At 52.1% G+C, this 16,709-nt stretch overlaps 3 protein-coding genes across 10 annotated transcripts; 2 read left to right on the top strand and 1 right to left on the bottom strand.

Moving 5' to 3' along the window:
- The first annotated feature begins 1,956 nt into the window (after window positions 1-1,956).
- TM4SF5 (transmembrane 4 L six family member 5) lies at window positions 1,957-9,015 on the top strand. Its single transcript, XM_003131911.7, has 5 exons — window positions 1,957-2,168; window positions 7,148-7,228; window positions 7,883-8,019; window positions 8,285-8,465; window positions 8,544-9,015. Exons 1-5 carry the CDS (start codon window positions 1,995-1,997, stop codon window positions 8,556-8,558), a joined length of 588 nt encoding a protein of 195 aa, XP_003131959.3. The 5' UTR covers window positions 1,957-1,994; the 3' UTR covers window positions 8,559-9,015.
- A 742-nt stretch (window positions 9,016-9,757) lies between these two features.
- Window positions 9,758-15,094, bottom strand: VMO1 (vitelline membrane outer layer 1 homolog). 8 transcript variants are annotated; one of them, XM_084982693.1, is made up of 6 exons: window positions 14,843-15,094; window positions 13,036-14,377; window positions 11,676-12,563; window positions 10,560-11,160; window positions 10,354-10,469; window positions 9,758-10,124 (listed from the first exon to the last, which is right to left on the bottom strand). In XM_084982693.1, exons 4-6 carry the CDS (start codon window positions 10,746-10,748, stop codon window positions 9,827-9,829), a joined length of 603 nt encoding a protein of 200 aa, XP_084838819.1. In that variant the 5' UTR covers window positions 10,749-11,160; window positions 11,676-12,563; window positions 13,036-14,377; window positions 14,843-15,094; the 3' UTR covers window positions 9,758-9,826.
- GLTPD2 (glycolipid transfer protein domain containing 2) lies at window positions 13,627-15,246 on the top strand. Its single transcript, XM_084985936.1, is given in 4 exon segments — window positions 13,627-13,908; window positions 13,911-13,973; window positions 14,237-14,403; window positions 14,497-15,246. Coding segments are annotated over 4 exon segments (951 nt in total). The 5' UTR covers window positions 13,627-13,704; the 3' UTR covers window positions 15,014-15,246.
- Window positions 15,247-16,709: the final 1,463 nt, after the last annotated feature.

The raw sequence follows: 16,709 nt of genomic DNA, 5'->3' as shown, positions 1-16,709 counted from the left end.
AAGAATATGCAATGCAGAAAGGACGGCTTGTTCAATAAGTGGTGCTGGGAAAACTGGACAGCCACATGGAAAAGAATGCAAGTAGAACACTCCCCAACACCATACACAAAAAATAAACTCCAGATGGATTAAAGACCTAGGTATAAGACCAGACACTATCAAACTCCTAGAGGAAAACATAGGCCAAACACCCTCTGACATAAACGAGAGCAACATCTTCTCAGATCCGCCTATCAGAGTATTGACGACAAAAACAAAAATAAACAAATGGGACCTAATCAAACTTCAAAGTTTCTGCACAGCAAAGGAAACCCTAGACAACACAAAAAGACAACACACAGAATGGGACAAAATCTTTGCAAGTGAATCGACTGACAAGGGATTCATCTCCAAAATTTATAAACACCTTCTGCAGCTCCATACCAAAAATCAAAACCCCCTCGAAAAATGGGCAGAAGATCTAAACAGACAGTTCTCCAAAGAAGACATACAGATGGCCAAAAAATACATGAGAAGATGTTCAACATCACTCATTCTTAGAGAGATGCAAATCAAAACCACGATGAGGTACCACCTTACACCAGCCAGAATGGCCATCATCCAAAAGTCTACAAACAGTAAGTGCTGGAGAGGGTGTGGAGGAAAAGGAACCCTAGTACACTGTTGGTGGGATTGTAAACTGGTGCAACCACTGTGGAAAGCAGTATGGAGATTCCTCAGAAAACTAAACATAGAACTACCATTTGATCCAGCAATCCCACTCGTGGGCATCTACCCAGGGAAAACCACGACTCACAAAGACACATGTACTCCAGTGTTCATTGCAGCACTATTTTGCAATAGCCAAGACATGGAAACAACCTAAATGTCCAACGACAGAGGAGTGGATCAAGAAGATGTGGTACATATACACAATGGAATATTACTCAGCCATCAAAAGGAACAAAATACCAGCATTTTATTTTTTATTTTTTATTTTTTTATTTTTTTTGTCTTTTCGCTATTTCTTTGGGCCGCTTCCGCGGCATATGGAGGTTCCCAGGCTAGGGGTCCAATCGGAGCTGTAGCCACTGGCCTACGCCAGAGCCACAGCAACGCGGGATCCGAGCCGCGTCTGCGACCTACACCACAGCTCACGGCAACGCCGGATCGTTAACCCACTGAGCAAGGGCAGGGACCGAACCCGCAACCTCATGGCTCCTAGTCGGATTCGTTAACCACTGCGCCACGACAGGAACTCCAAATACCAGCATTTTTTGCAACATGGATGGACCTAGAAACTATCATGCTCAGTGAAGTCAGCCATACAATGAGACACCAACATCAAATGCTTTCACTGACATGTGGAATCTGAAAAAAGGACAGACTGAACTTCTTTGCAGAACAGATGCTGATTCACAGACATTGAAAAACTTACGGTCTCCGGAGGAGACAGTTTGGGGGGTGGGGGGATGTGCTTGGGTTGTGGGATGGAAATCCTGTGAAACTGGATTGTTATGATCATTATACAACTACACATATGATAAAAAATAAATTTTTTAATTAGAGTATAAAAAAGAAAAAAAAATGCTTTTCACCTTGACTGATTGAACCCTCAACACCAGCCCAAGAGCCAAGTAGCATCACTTATACGCTTCACACAGATGAGGCAACTGAGACTTAAAGACAGTGAAGGGGCTTAGCTAAGTCTCAAAGCAGGTAGGGAGCCGACAGAGGGCCAGTGGAGAGGTATGTGCAGAAAATGAGGAAGAGGCTGACCCAGGCAACTAACTTCCTCTGTGTGTCAAGCTCCCCCAGGTCCTCCCCTGCCCCTGCAGGTCCTCCCCTGGGCTTGTGTCTCTGCAGCAACCCCACCTCTCCGTCCCTTATCATCAGCTACTGCCAGGCCCGCCACACCTCCTCGCGACCTTTGCTCCAGGCTTGTTTTTTCCCTCTGGACCTGGGAACCTGAGGCTCACTTTCACTCGCTGCCTGTCCTTCGCAGGCACCTTGCCATGTGCACGGGAAAGTGTGCCCGCTTTGTGGGGCTCTCCCTCATCCCCCTCTCCCTGGTCTGCATCGTGGCCAACGCCCTCCTGCTGGTGCCCAACGCGAAGACCACCTGGACCAAGGACCACCTCAGCTTGCAAGTCTGGCTCATGGCTGGCTTCATCGGCGGGGGTCTGATGGTGAGAAGCCTGGGGGGCTGTGGGCCGCTCTCCAGGGTTCTGAACAGGAGGGAGCAGGAGAGGGAGAAGTTGGGCTGCCGGGAAATGGAGGCAGGGGCTTGGTGGGGGCCTGGAGGCTGCCTAGTCTGCCCCCAAATGCTGAGCACTTAATAAGGGAAGTTCTAGAAGGGCCTGAGAGTCCTGAGCTGAATGTCTGCGGGAACCAGAAAGAAGGAGCCTCACGGCTCTGAACAGTTCTCCCTCCTGGGCAGGGGGTACGTCCTACCTGTCCCTTCCCCGTCCTCACTGCGGAGCAGGTACTGGGGACACCTCCCTGCAAGGGCTGAGGCAGAAGGAGCAGCTGGCTGTGTGGGAGGTTATCAGGGCAAGATAATAATGCGCTTGGGGGTATGTGTGCGCAGTGACAGTACCTGGAGCCAGGCAGCGAGGTCTCGGAGCAGTCATTCTACCTGTCAGCTCAGTGTCACCTCCCCCACCTCCATGTCCCTTCACCCTCAGCCCACATTTCTGGATGGCCACTCTGCGCCAGGCGCTACGGATAAACTCGGGACCTGGGTCTGTAGAGTGGAGAAGGGGCCCCCATGGTTTCCTGGAGACCAGGACCTGTCAGGAGAAGCGGGGGAAGGGGAGATGCAGATTTCCTGAATGTGCTCACCCCCATTCCCTACTCCCCTCCCCATTTAGGGGAATTTTCTGGAAGGCCGAGTGAGTTTAACATCTCCCTGGCATGAAGACAAAAGCTGTCTCCAGCACAGTCCCCACTTCTCAGAATGACATGAAATTCAAGGGGTGCCTCCCCTTCTGCAGGCCACACACGGTCAGCTACGTGGGGCTTCCTCTTCTCCTTACGCAGCACCCCCACCCCCGTCCGGGTCTTTTCCCCCAGTCCCCCTCCTGCATGGATTTATGGCTGTTGGACCCCACTCTGTAGCTCCCATCTCAACTCTCTGAGACGGCACACTCCTCCCAGACCCGCGCCCTCACGTGGGGTCACATCGGACCCCTTCTCCAGCCTGAACCACCACCACCATCTCACCAGCCTGCTCCTGGGAGGACCCCCAGGAGTCACGGCCCCCCCACATGCTCGTCCCCAGCGGCCCTCCTCCCCTCCACGCCCCAAGCCACTCTGGAGGAGGCTTTCTCAAGTGTGCAAGGACACAGGCCAGGCCCCTACTCTCCCTGAAGCTGGTGCTTCTGCCAGGCGGGCACGCAGCATCAAGAGAGCGAAAATACAAGCCCCACAAGACGAAGCGCTGCCTGCTTCGTTGGCTGCTCTGTGCCAGGCGCCTAGGCCAGTGCCTTGCACGTAACAGGCCCTCGATTAATAGGGAACAAGGTAGATAAAGGAGCGAGATGATTTCAGATAAAAGTAGAAACCATCAAGGAAACAGAGCCAGGATGCCGTCATAAAAAGCTCCTCGGGCAGGTGGGAGGCATTTTCAAGGAAGGCCTTGATTTCTGAACTGAGACCCAAAAGACGGAAAGAAAGAATCAGCATTGCAGACAGGCAAGTACAAAGCCTCGGGCAGGAAGAGGCCCTCGCGTCGGAGGACAGGACCGGCGGCCAGTGCGGCTGGGGTTTGATGAGGTGAGATCTGAGGCGGGCAGAGCCAGAGCATGTACACCCTTGAAAGGCACCGTGAGGAATTCGAACTTTATTCTAAGTCCACAGACAACCCTTGAAGGACTTTTTACCTTTTTTTGGAAATTTTTCAACTTTTCTGGGAGCTTTTTATTTGAGTCATTCAAACAAGTGCCCAGATTCTTAATACACAGCTCAGTAAATTTTTACAAAGGGAACACACCCGGGTGCTGGGCATGCAGATCAAGGTACAGGGCCTTACTAGAATTCCAGACATGCCTCCCACCAGGCCCTACCCCACACCGACAAGGACCCCTGACTTCCACCCCTAGGTTAGGTTTGCCTCTTTAGCACTTTATATAAATGGAATCATACAGAGTGAGCACTTTTGCTCTGGCTTCTTGAGCTCAATGTAATGTTTGTAAGGTTCATACACAGTATTACATGTTGTTGTAGTTTTTCTTTTTTTTTTTTTTTTTTTGTCTTTTTTTCTTTTTTTTAGGGCCACACTCAAGGCATATGGAGGTTCCCAGGCCAGGGGTCTCATCGGAGCTGTAGCTGCCGGCCTACACCAGAGCCACAGCAATGTCAAACCCAAGCTGAATCTTCAACCTTTGCCACAGCTCACAGCAACACAGGATCCTTAACCCACTGAGCAAAGGCCAGGGATCAAACCTGTGTCCTCACGGATGCTGGTCAGATTTGTTTCCGCTGGGCCACGATGGAAACTCCTAGTTTGTTATTTCTTATGCATCCCACTGTGTGACTAGCACCACAATTTATTTGAACATCCTATTACTGTTGGACATCTGTTGGGTTTTGTCCAGATAATGTTCTATAAACGTTCCTGCAAATGTCGTTAGGGGAACGTATGTTTGCATTTCTTTTGGATGTATACCTAGGAGTAAAACTGCTGATTCTTAAAGTATGTAAATGTTTGGCATTAACAGATATTAGCAGAGGTGTCTGAAGTGCATAGACCAATCATGTTCCCATCAGCCAAGTATGAGAGTTCTAGTTGCTCCACATCCCGTTGGGTCTAAGAAGATCCCAATGAGAGTTCCCACCTTGGGTCAGCAGTAACAAACCCAACCTGTATCCATGAGGACGCAGGTTCGATTCCTGGACTCGCTCAGTGAGTTAAGGATCCGGCATTGCTGTGAGCTGGGGTGTAGGTTGCAGACACAGCTCGGATCTGGCGGATCTGGCAGATCTGGCATCGCTGTGGCTGTGGTGTAGGCCAGCAGCTGTAGCTGTGATTCAACCCCTAGCCTGGGAACTTCCACATGCTGCAGATGTGGCCCTAAAAAATGAAAAAAATAAAATAAAATAAAGAGGATTCTCTGGCTGCTGGGTGCAGATGCAGTGTGCACAGGAGGACATCAGCAGTGGTGCAGAAGGACACAACTGAGATTCCTGCGGTTGTCCAGGGGAGATGACAGTGGCGTGGATGAGGCCAGTAGCCAGGGATATGGAGAAAAGTAAAGAGATTCAAGCTGTAAACTCAGTGTTTCCTCCTGGTTTTTGTTTTATTTCATTTTTTTTAAGGGCCGCACCCTTGGCATATGGAAGTTCCCAGGCTAGGGGTCATATCGGAGCTGCAGCTGCCGGCCTACACCACAGCCACAGGGATGCAGGATCTGAGCTGCATCTACAACCTATATCACAGCTCACGGCAACGCCAGATCCTAAACCCACTGAGTGGGGCCAGGGCTTGAACCCAAGTCCTCATGGATACTAGTTGGGTTGGCTACCAATAAGCCACAACAGGAACTCCTCCTGTTTTATAATTACCCTTCTCTTTTCCGTGAAGTGGGGAGACAGCAGAGAGCAAGACAGAGGAGCTCAAACAACAAAAGGAAACCAACATTTTGGCTAGCAAAGTAAATATGGCACATCGGCCATTCAAAATTGGTAAATCCAAATTCCATGTGTCTCTGAATCCTGGCGCTTCTGAGTAAGTGATGCAAGCAGAGAGGCAAGGCAATGGGGCCAGCACTGGCCCTAGACCTGCCCTGAGACATGGAAGAGGGAGGAGGGTCTGATGGAAAGTTCATTCATTTCTGCAGGTGTTTCTGTAGTTTGCTGAGGGAGATAAAACAGAACGCAAACTCTCAGCCCCTCCCTCGGAGAAGACTAAATCGCTGCCTTGTTGGGGTGAGCCAGACAAGGCAGACAGGGAGGCAAAGCCCCAGACAGCTATGGAATTCCAGAGGTGGGAGAGAGACAAAGAGCCTGGTCTGGTGCAAGTTAAGGCTAGAGCCAAAGTGAGGAGCCTCGAACTCTTCCTAGAGTTCAGTCTTGGTGGGCTACTCGTTGAGAAGCCCCTAAAGGACTGGATCAGGGAAAGAATCGGGTGAAAGCTAAATTTAATCTGGTGGTAGCAATGTAGGATGGAGCTGGCACAGTGCAAGAGATACGGAAAACTAGAGGGAGGTTGAGCAGATCCTTCTCGTGGGAGGTGACTGGGGCTTGACTGTGGGAAGAAGAAAGGACTGGCAGATTCAAGAGCCACTGAAGGAAAAGTCACGAGGACTTGAGGTCTGGCTGGGAGTGGAAAATTCAAGTTCAGGCATGGGTGACCTGGAGGATATTTCCACTGATGGAGACAAGAGGATCAAAGGGAGATGAATTGGGGGGAATAAATTGTGATGTCAGTAGGAGGCTGGCTGAACGTGAGATAAAACCAAGACATTCCAAAGAACATACCCTTCAGGCAATGAGATTTTAATTCCAGGGCATCAATTAAGGAGGCGACTATTACAGGGAACAGCTGATGCCCTAGGAGGGGGATGGGCTCTGTGCGCAAGGCCACAGGGAGAGGACCGGGATTGTATTCTTGGGGTTTCCTACTCTCCCCATCAGACTCTTCACAAACAAGCTCCTCCACCTTGCACCATGATCTTACTTCGCCAGACACTCCAACACCTCTCTTCTCTCCTGCTCCCAAGGGACTTTATAGTTTTTGACCATTTACTCTGAGCCAGTCTTGATATCAAGTCAACCTGTCACTTCAGCATATCCAGAGAACAGCCCTGAGAAGTATGGAGGCCCATTTTACAGAAGACAAAACTGAGATCCAGAGAGATGAATCATTTCATGGAGGGTGAAGTGAGCCTCCTAACTCTTATTCAGTCAGGCACCTGCTATACGATTTCTGGGGGATATAATGATATTAGGCCCTACTCTCCTGGAGGCTACGATCTAGACAGAGATAAGGAGGCACACAAAGATACATTTCAGGCAGAGCCCCACAGAGCTCCAGGAGAAGCAGAGATAAGGTCTTCCTCTAGTCCAAAGGGCTGGAGGCATCACAGGCAGATTCGAGGAGAAGGGAAGCCCTGATGCAAGTTGGGGGCCTGGGGGACTCACTATGACATTGACTCTCCTCCCACAGGTACTGTGTCCGGGAATCGCCGCTGTTCGAGCAGGCGGCAAAGGCTGTTGTGGTGCAGGCTGCTGTGGAAATCGCTGCAGGGTAAGATCCAAATTAGGATGGCACAGAGTTCCTGTCATGGCCCAGTGGAAACAAATCTGACTAGGAACCGTGAGGTTGCGGGTTCAATCCCTGGCCTTGCTCAGTGGGTTAAGGATCTGGTGTTGCCATGAGCTGTGGTGTAGGTTGCAGACAAAGCTCAGATCTGCCATTGCTGTGGCTGTGGTGTAGGCCGGAGGCTGTAGCTCCAATTTGACCCCTAGCCTGGGAACCTCCATGTGCCATGGGTAGGGTCCTAAAAGGCAAAAAAAAAAAAAAAAAAGGCACTGGCCTTAGAACTGGTCTTTGAAGAATCACACCTAAAGCCTTGGCTGGACCCTCTGCAGAATTCAAACCTTCACGAGCTCCTCTCCTGTGTCCCAGGTACCACCTCACCCCTACCTTGCACCCACACAACTTAGGCTTCAGGGGGCCTGACCAGAGCGGACTACAACCCCCAAGAACCTCTGCGGCCCCTGGCTCTCGGGGTTAGCAGGACTCCAAGCCCCAGGGTTTGAAGGGAAATGTATTTTTTTGGAGGGGGGAGGATGTATTTTTAACATGACTGGAGATGAGCTGGGTAATAAGGGGTGCGAGGTAGGTGCAGAAATGGGAAGGGGGCGTCCCTACTCACCTCTCTTGGCATTCTGCCTCCAGATGCTGCGCTCGGTCTTCTGCTCGGCGTTCGGGATGCTGGGTGCCATCTACTGCCTCTCGGTATCGGGAGCCGGGCTCCGAACTGGACCCAAATGCTTTATGAACGGCTCTTGGGGTTACCACTTCGAAGAGACCGCGTAAGGCTTAGCCTGCATTCGCTCACTCGCCGCATTCTCTGCCTCTGCCCCCCTGCCTTTCCCACCTGGACCGGGAAACTTCGGCAGGATTCGGCTTCAACACAGCTTCCTCCACGTGGGCCAAACGATCCCTTGGCATATGCCTCTCTGCGCGTGCGCGGAGCGGGAAGCCGCGGGCGGGAGGGGCGGGGCGGGGCGAGGGGCGGGGCGGGGCGGGGGGCGGCACGTGGCCTCCGTTTCTCACGTGATCCTGCCCCGCCCGCAGAGGCTCTTACCTGCTCAACCGCACCCAGTGGAGCTTGTGCGTGGAGCCCCCTGGTGTGGTCTATTGGAACGTGACGCTCTTCTCGCTGCTGGTGGCCGCCTCGTGCCTGGAGATCTTGCTGTGTGGGGTGCAGTTGGTGAATGCGTGCATTGGTGTCTTCTGTGGCGATTGCAGGAAGGAGGTGGGACGGTGTGGGATGGAGTTGCCGAGGAAGCCTGTTTGCTCCCTGGCTGCATCCTCACTTTCTCTTTTCCGGCAGGGCGCCCGTCAGTGAGACTCCACCGACCTGGTCTGTTGCTCCTGGATACCCACCTGGCCCGCCCCCGCCCTGGAATAAACTCTTACCAGCTCTCTTCCACGTCTCTAATTGCGCCCTATAAAGGGAATGTCCGATGGCCTTCAGATACATCGGAGCTCCGGGCTCTCATGTTTGGAGCCCTTGCACCCTGCCTGTTTTCTTAATAAATAATTATTGAGCTGTTGGTGCGCTGGAAACACAGTGTAAACAAGACAGGCAAGGTCTGTGCTCTGAAAGAATTTAACATTCCAGAAGTAGAAGATGGACACCTTTTAAAAGTGGCACTAGAGGAGTTCCCCGTGGCTGCAGCGGATTAAGGATCCTGGGTTGTCTCTGCAGCGTTTTGGGTTGCTGTGGAGGCATGGGTGGGACCCCTAGCCTGGGAACTTCCCTATGCCTGTGGATGCGTCAATAAACAAACAAACAGATAAAACGCAGTAGTAATGGGATACTGACTCATGGGTGGACTTTTAAATAAGATACAGTTTGAGAAAGAAATTGGGGTGAAATCTGGTGGGTGGGCTAACCACGTGGACAGCTGGGGGCTTCTAGGCAGAGAAGGCATCCATGACAAAGATTCTCAGCAGGACTCAGTAAACAGAAAAGCATCTGTTTGAGTTGGGGGCGGGAGGGTGAGGAAAACTATGGAAAAGACACATTAGTCTTTTAAACCTCTTATGTGCTAGAAATGCACTCCTTAAAGCATTATAGCATTGTCACCTTCTAATTTGGTAGAGTTTTTTTGTATTGTTTTGTTTTTTGAGTTTTAGGTCACACTCACGGCATATGGAGGTTCCCAGGCTAGGGGTCAAATCAAGCTGCAGCTGCCGGCCTACACCACAGCCACAGCCATATGGGATCTGAGCCATGTCTGCAACCTGCACCACAGCTCATGGCAACAGCCTGGATCCTTAACCCACTGAGCCGGGCCGAGGATGGAACCCGCAATCTCATGGGTACTAGTCTGCTTCATGAACAGTGAGCCAAAAGAGAAGCTCCCAGAATTGTTTTTAAGTGTTTGTTTGTTTGTTGTTTGTTTCTTTGTTTTCTAAACTGTGGGTCGGTAACTTTCAGTACCCTGGCATGGACTCCTGAGACCAAACCTGAATCTGAGCCTGGGCCAATGCTAGGAAAGGAGGAAGACGGGGAGACGCAGTTTCCCAGACCAGACCACAGCCAGGACAGAGGAGTTTTAATAGCGGCGGCGGGACTAGACTTGGGGCTGGGAGAGGGCGGCGATGGTGTCAATTGCGGCAGCAGAAAAAGCGTGCGTCATTAATAGCGGTGTCGTCGCGGAGGCCTCTGGGCCGCTCGATCTTCGTCTGCAAGCCGCACACGCCTTTGGGGCACGGCTCACTCCAGTCCCCAAACTCTCCCCAGGCCAGGCCGGGCCCCTGCAGCTCCGTGCCGTCTGAGCAGCGGAAGCGCACGTTGTTCGCAGCTGTGTTGTCCCCGGGGGTCACGGGCGCTTCCACGCGAAGCGAGAAGGCCACCAGGAAGCCGCCCCCCGGACACCACAGTGGCTCACTCCACACGCCCCACCTGCGGGGGAAGCAGAGACGCCCTGGCTCCGCGAGCGCCCCCTACCCACGTCCAGCCCAACCCAGGCCCGGGGCTCCACGACCGAGATGCGGCGGGGAGGACTTGCACCTGTTTCCCAGGGCTAAATCACCCACAGCTCTGAAGGAACCTGCCTGCTGGGAGGAGGTGTGTGTATCGGAGGGTGAGGCATCCCCCCACCCTGGGGGAATCCTCGGTCCCTACCCCCCACCTGCCAGACTGGGACTCCACCACGTGGGTGTTGAGCTCGGCATTCCCGCGGGCGCAGTGCAGCCGGATCCCGTTCAGAGCCGTGTCGTCGCCGGGAATGCCTTGGGGGCGCTCCACCTGGGCGGCGAGAGGGGAGGTGAGGATGAATCAGAAGACTGCCATCCTCGGCTCTCGGGTCCCCTCCGAGACCTAGGCCTGAGCCCCTACCTTGAGGGAGAATCCACTGGCGAAGAATCCGTCAGGACACATCTCGGGCCAGGCCCAGTCGCCCCAGGGGCCCCCGTTGGTCACCTCGATGACCGACGTGTAGCCGCTAGGCCCATCTGCTCTGGTGCACTTGCCGCACGCCGCCCACAGCAGCAGCAGCAGCAGCTTGGCTCCCGTGCCCGGCTTCATCCCGCAGCCTCTGTGAGCCCCAGCCCTTTCGAGAGGTGTATACCACCGCTCTTCCTAAAAGGGCTCGGATTGCGGAAGGGCCACCGGGATTAAGTGACACCCAAAACTAATCCGCTCCGGAAGCCTACCGACTGGATTCTCTGCTCAGGGAATCGGAAGCTCCTAGCGCCAGAGGAGGAGGGGCAGCGAGAACTGAGGGACTCAAATAACCACTAACCTACAGAACCTTTACAAAGTATACTCCATGAATCGTGGCTAGCGTTTTTTTCTTGGTTTTGTTTTATTTTTAGGACCATACCTGCGGCATATGGGAGTCCAGTTGGAGCCTATGGCCACAGCCACAGTAACGGCAGGATCCCTGTGGCATCTGCAACCTATGCCACAACTTGCAGCAATGCCCATCCTCAACCCACTGAGTGAGGCCAAGCATCGTACCCGCATCTTCATGGATACTAGCGGGATTCTTAACCTGCTGAGCCACAATGGCAACTCCATGGGTAGTGTTTTGCAGGCAGGTTTTATTTAATCAATACAACAATTGTAGGAGGTGGGAATTATTCTTCCTATCCTGCAGATGAGGGAGCTGGGGCTGCAAAATGGCAAAGGACTTGCCTAAGTCACAGTTAACAAGCTGGGAAACATTCCAACTCTGGGAGATGGGGAACCCACGCTAGGGATGGAAGTGATGGTTCCAGAATCCCAGCAGACAAGGAACCTCCAGGACGTGAGGGACATCAAAGTGAGACAGGGCAAGAATCCATGACCTGTGGCAGCTGGGAAACATCTTGTGAATGACTGGAGCCCCAACTCCTTGAGATTCTGGGACACCCCTCCCCCTCAAAAGAAAATATACATTGAGGGAGTTCCCTTTGTGGCTCAGCGGTTAACGAGGATCCATAAGGATGCAGGTTCGATCCCTGGCCTCACTCAGAGAGTTAAGGATCCGGAGTTGCCATGAGCTGTGGTGTAGGTTGTAGACATGGCTCTGATCCTCTGTTGCTGTGGCTGTGAAGTAGGCAGGCAGCTGCAGCTCAGATTTGACCACTAGCCTGGAAACCTCCATATGCCACAAGTACAGGCCTAAAAAGAAATATATATATGCATTGACACAACATTGTAAGTCAACTATACTTTATTTTAAAACGTTTTAAAAAAAGAAAATGTACACAGGAGTTCCTGTTGTGGCTTAGTGGTAACAAACCCAACTAGTATCCAGAAGGAGGGCTCCATCCAGGAGGAGGGTTCCATATGCCACGGGTGTGGCCCTAAAAAAGACAAAAAAGAAAAGAAAAGAAAAGATAGAAAATGCACAGAGACAGGAAAATTCTAAGCTTGTGGACAGGGGGCTGAAAGCAGATGTTTCCTCTCTTGCTTCCTTATCCTTCCCCTGAATGTTTTTCCCGCTATGACCACCAGGTGGACTCCTGATCTGGGGGGAAAAAAAACCAAACTGGCTCAAATTTGCATGGAGAGTACCACCACTGATTTGCCTGCCCCTCATATAAGTTCCTTTGTTTATTCCATATATACTTATTTAGGAATAATGGGTTTTGGTCCAGGCAATATTCTAAGTGCTATAAATAGGGTAGCAAGAAGGGCCCCTTTTCGGGAGTTCCCATCATGGCACAGTGGTTAACAAATCCGACTAGGAACCATGAGGTTGCGGGTTCGGTCCCTGCCCTTACTCAGTGGGTTGACGATCCAGCGTTGCCGTGAGCTGTGGTGTAGGTTGCAGACGCGGCTCGGATCCCGCGTTGCTGTGGCTCTGGTGTAGGCCGGTGGCTGCAGCTCCGATTCAACCCCTAGCCTGGGAACCTCCATATGCCCCGGGAGCGGCCCAAGAGATAGCAAAAAGACAAAAAAAAAAAAAAAAAAAAAAAAAAGAAGGGCCCTTTTCTTCATCAGAGCTCACATTCCAGTAGGGCAGACTGATGGTAAATTTCCCAATGGACCTTGACCTCTGGGAAGGCACATTTGTCTTCTTGGAGCCTAGTACAAGGCCTGGCATGCGGAAGTAGTTAATAAAAATTGGTTTGATGAATGATTCAGGCATCAACCTGGAGGTTTAAAAAAAATTAAATCTCAAAGATGTAAAAGGAGACAGCCTAGGAGTTTCCATTGTGGCTCTATAGTAAGGAACCTGACTAGTATCCATGAGGACTTGGGTTCGATCCCTGGCCTCCCTCAGTGGGTTACAGATCTAGCAGTGCTGTGAGCTGTGGTGTAGGTCACAGACCCGGCTCTGATCTGGCCTTGCTGTGGCTGTGGTGTAGGCCGGTCTGGGAACTTCCATATGCCTCAGATGCAGCCCTAAAAAGACAAAAAAGAATTTTTTTTAATTAAAAAAAAAAAGGAGACAGCCTAAAGTATATGATTAAGACATCATGCATCCAGATCAAGTTAAGATTCCATGGGGATAGGATAGAGAACTTAGAAGTGGGTGTTCCGTGGATCCCAGGTGCCCCATGCTTGAACTTAATAGATAAGATTTATGGAGCAATTGTGGTAAGCTTTTCCATTTACAAGGTTTGCACGTATAATAGCATTTAATCCTCACATGAAGTTTGCAAAATAACCTATTATTACCTTCAATTTACTGTGGAGGGAATTCAAGCACAGAGTCAACCTAGGGCTCACACCATTGCTCATTGGGGGAACTGGTTCTGACTTCAGCCTCTCTTCACAATACCCAGGCTGCGTCTCACTACAACCTGGCCATTCAGGGAAGGGAAATGTAGAGACGTGTCACTGCTACTAAATACCCCAAATCCTCTTCATCCAGTCCCTCACCCCTCAGATGCTGCCCTTTGGGGCAAAGGGCACAGGGGAGGGGGCCTTACTAGATTAATTATTAACACTTTGCACCTCAGAGCACCACAGTCTTCTCTCCTCTCCTGAAGGCGGAGGGACAAGGACTAGCCAGGGGCTGGCAAGGGCAGTGGTCCCTGAAGCAGCCATGGGGGTCACCTCACTGTCTCGGCGGGTCCCTCGGTGCTGGAGGCGCAGTGCAATCCCTCTCATTATCTTCACGCTACTGCTTCTTTATCTCTGGGCTCAGAGCCTTCGTGAGTGGCCCCTTCCCTCACCTGCTCCAGGAGGAATCCGGGACTCCAGGCCCTCAGAACCTAAGGCCCTCACTGCTCTGTCTCACCTCCTCCAGGCGCCCTCTCAGGCTACCGATCCGGGACCCAGTCCTGCATTGCCAAAGGACTGCCACCTTTCCAGGTACTCTCTGGGCAGGGCTGGGACTAGGAGTTCCAGGTAGGACCCTGAGCAGGGAAAGTGGACCAGGCCGAGGATCTGATGAAAGGTGGATCCTCCTTCTCTCCCGTCTCCAATTAGAAGCTGAGAGTTACAGCAGGAGGGACACTGGCTAGACCTTAGCAATAATTTCTTCAGAGCCCAAATGCGAGGCGTGGTGAACCCTGCAAGCTAGGGGCTCTGCACTCCCCCCCACCCCCACCCCCCACCTCATATCTAACCCCCAGGCCCAGCAACAGTCAGGATCCCTGGAGGGACTGGAACGGGAAGAGCCTCAGTGTCTGAGCCCCCACGGGATGCTGGGCCGCATAATGAGGCCGTTCCGCGCCAGTCTGAACCCCAAAGGGGATGTGGAGTTGTCGCAGTACCTGGCAGGGTGGAGAGAGCTAGTCAGGTGAGTGCTCGTTGTCTCCCTACCCCATCCAGACCCCGCCTCTTTTTGAACCATCGCCCTCTCTCAAACCTTCCCACCATCGAACACATACAGGTTCCTAACTCCCCTCGGCTCCATCTTCTCTTTCGCCACAAGCGAGGCCTTCGCCAAAGTGACAGTCCTCGAGGCTCTGGTGCACGGTCCAGAGGCCGCTCACTACACGTCGCTGGCGACCATGGTGGCGTGGGAGAGGCCCGGGGTAGCCCCTCGGCACTCGACCCGGAACCCGGGTTCACTAACCATGCTCTTGCTGCACCGTGCGCTACGTTGGTCCCAGCTCTGCCTCCACCGGGTGGCAACCGGGCCGCCCGGAGGCCCGGACGCCGGCGCCCAGTGCAGCGACGCCTACAGCACGGCCCTGGCCCCGCACCACCCCTGGCTGGTCCGTCAGGCCGCCCACATCGCATTCCTCGCCTTCCCGGGTCGCGGCCGCTTGCTCGAGCTGGCGTGTCCGGGGGTCAAAGAGGCAGAGGCGCGGGCTGCGCTGGCCCAGGCCGCGGGCACTCTGGAGGACGTCTACAACCGTACCCAGGGCTTGTTGGCCGAGCGCCGCCTGCTCCAGCTGGCCTGATGCCTGCTGGCAGGACGAAGGAAGTGCCCTGGGGCTGGGTGGCAGCCGCTGGGTTGCGTCTGACCCTTCGCAAGGCCTCCTGGCGCCGGGGGCGGGGCCGCCATATACCCCGCCCCACGGTGACGTCATCGCCATGGAGGCCCACCCCGGTGGAAGTGGGGCTTTTAGCCTCTCTCTACGCAATCCCGGGGAGAGGGGAGGAGCTGTGGGTAATAAAAAAGTATTCTTTGGTAGCCGTCGATTTTTAGCGTGTTCTGTGTGATGACGGCAAGCCCTTAAGGGAAATAGAAAAAAATGTATGTGGGAAGGTGTGTGTCATCCCTGTTCCCGGCAGCCGAGAGACTCATGCTACCCCTGGCCTATTTCAGTCCCTCCTGTGGCTTCAGTTGTCAACGACATGCCAAATCTCCAGTCCCGACCTGTCCTCGCTGAACTCCAGACCCCGTAAAGCCTACTCTTTCCCGGACACCGCCATAGACACCGCAAGTGCAGCACATCCAACGCGAATGCAATCACCTCCTCCGAGAAATGCACTTCTTCTTGTGTCTCCCGTCTCTATGAATAAATGACACCCTTTCCCATCAACTACCCAAGGCTAAAACCTGTGCATTTTGCCTCATGCCGAGCAGGTGCTCAGCTCAATAATGTACGTTTATTAAATGACTGCACTCCTACGCCAAGAGTGAACATGAAAATTACACATTGATAACTCCCAAATTATAACTCCAACCCACTTTCCCCTGGACTCCAGAATACGATAAATATCCCTCCTTATTCCACACCTCCATGTGGATTTCAATGAGGCATAGCACACTTCACAAGTCCAAAACTCAGCTTCTAATATCCTCTGCTCCCCAAATACGCCACAGTTCCCACTCGTTCAGTAAACAATTCCTTTCTGCCAGGTCTTTAAGCCAAAAATCGCGTTGTCATTTTGACTCCTTCATTTCTCTTTCATCATACCCATCTCCAATCTGTCAGAATCTGACCAATTCTCACTATTTCCACTGCTACCAAACTTGTCAAGCCAGTTTTACCTATCACCTGGCTTACTGCAATAACCTCCTAATTGTTTCTCCTAACTTTGCCTCCCAAGAGTGTATTTTCAATAGAACGGCCAAAGTGATCTTTATTTAATTTGGCCATGCCCACAGCATGTAGAAGGACCTGAGCCACAGCAGTGACAACACTGGCTCCTTAACCCACTTTGCCACAAGCGAACTGCCAAAGTAATCTAAACTGGAGAGCATATCATGCCACTTCCCTGCTCAAAATTTTCCAATGGCTTCCTACTGCACTTAGATGAAAACTTTTAAAAAATTCAAGCAGGAAAATTTCTGAATCATATTTTCAGTTGAGAATAGTGAAAAGCTTCTCACAGGTCCTACCTGATCTGACTGCACTAGCCGATTTGACCTCCTCAATATTCATTGAGTATATCAGGCATAATCCTGCCTCAGGACCTTTGCACTTGCTCTTCCCTCTCTCCAGAATGCTTTTCCCTCAAATGGCTTCCCTCCTTCCCCTGGTCTTTATACAAATGTTTCCTCAGCAGGAACTTCCTTGGTTACTCTTTCTAAAATTTCAACACACACACACACACACACACACACACACACACACACACACACACAACTTCCTAGTTCCCCTCCCTACTTTGTTTTTCCTAGAATGACTCACTGACATACTGTTATTC

The sequence above is a fragment of the Sus scrofa genome, chromosome 12 (genome assembly GCF_054392235.1).
Source record: "Sus scrofa isolate SSC_HxYL_T2T_F1_AM1 chromosome 12, Sscrofa_HxYL_maternal_Yorkshire_Landrace_v2.0, whole genome shotgun sequence".
NCBI lineage: Eukaryota > Metazoa > Chordata > Mammalia > Artiodactyla > Suidae > Sus > Sus scrofa.
This window is presented reverse-complemented; position numbering and strand designations above follow the sequence as displayed.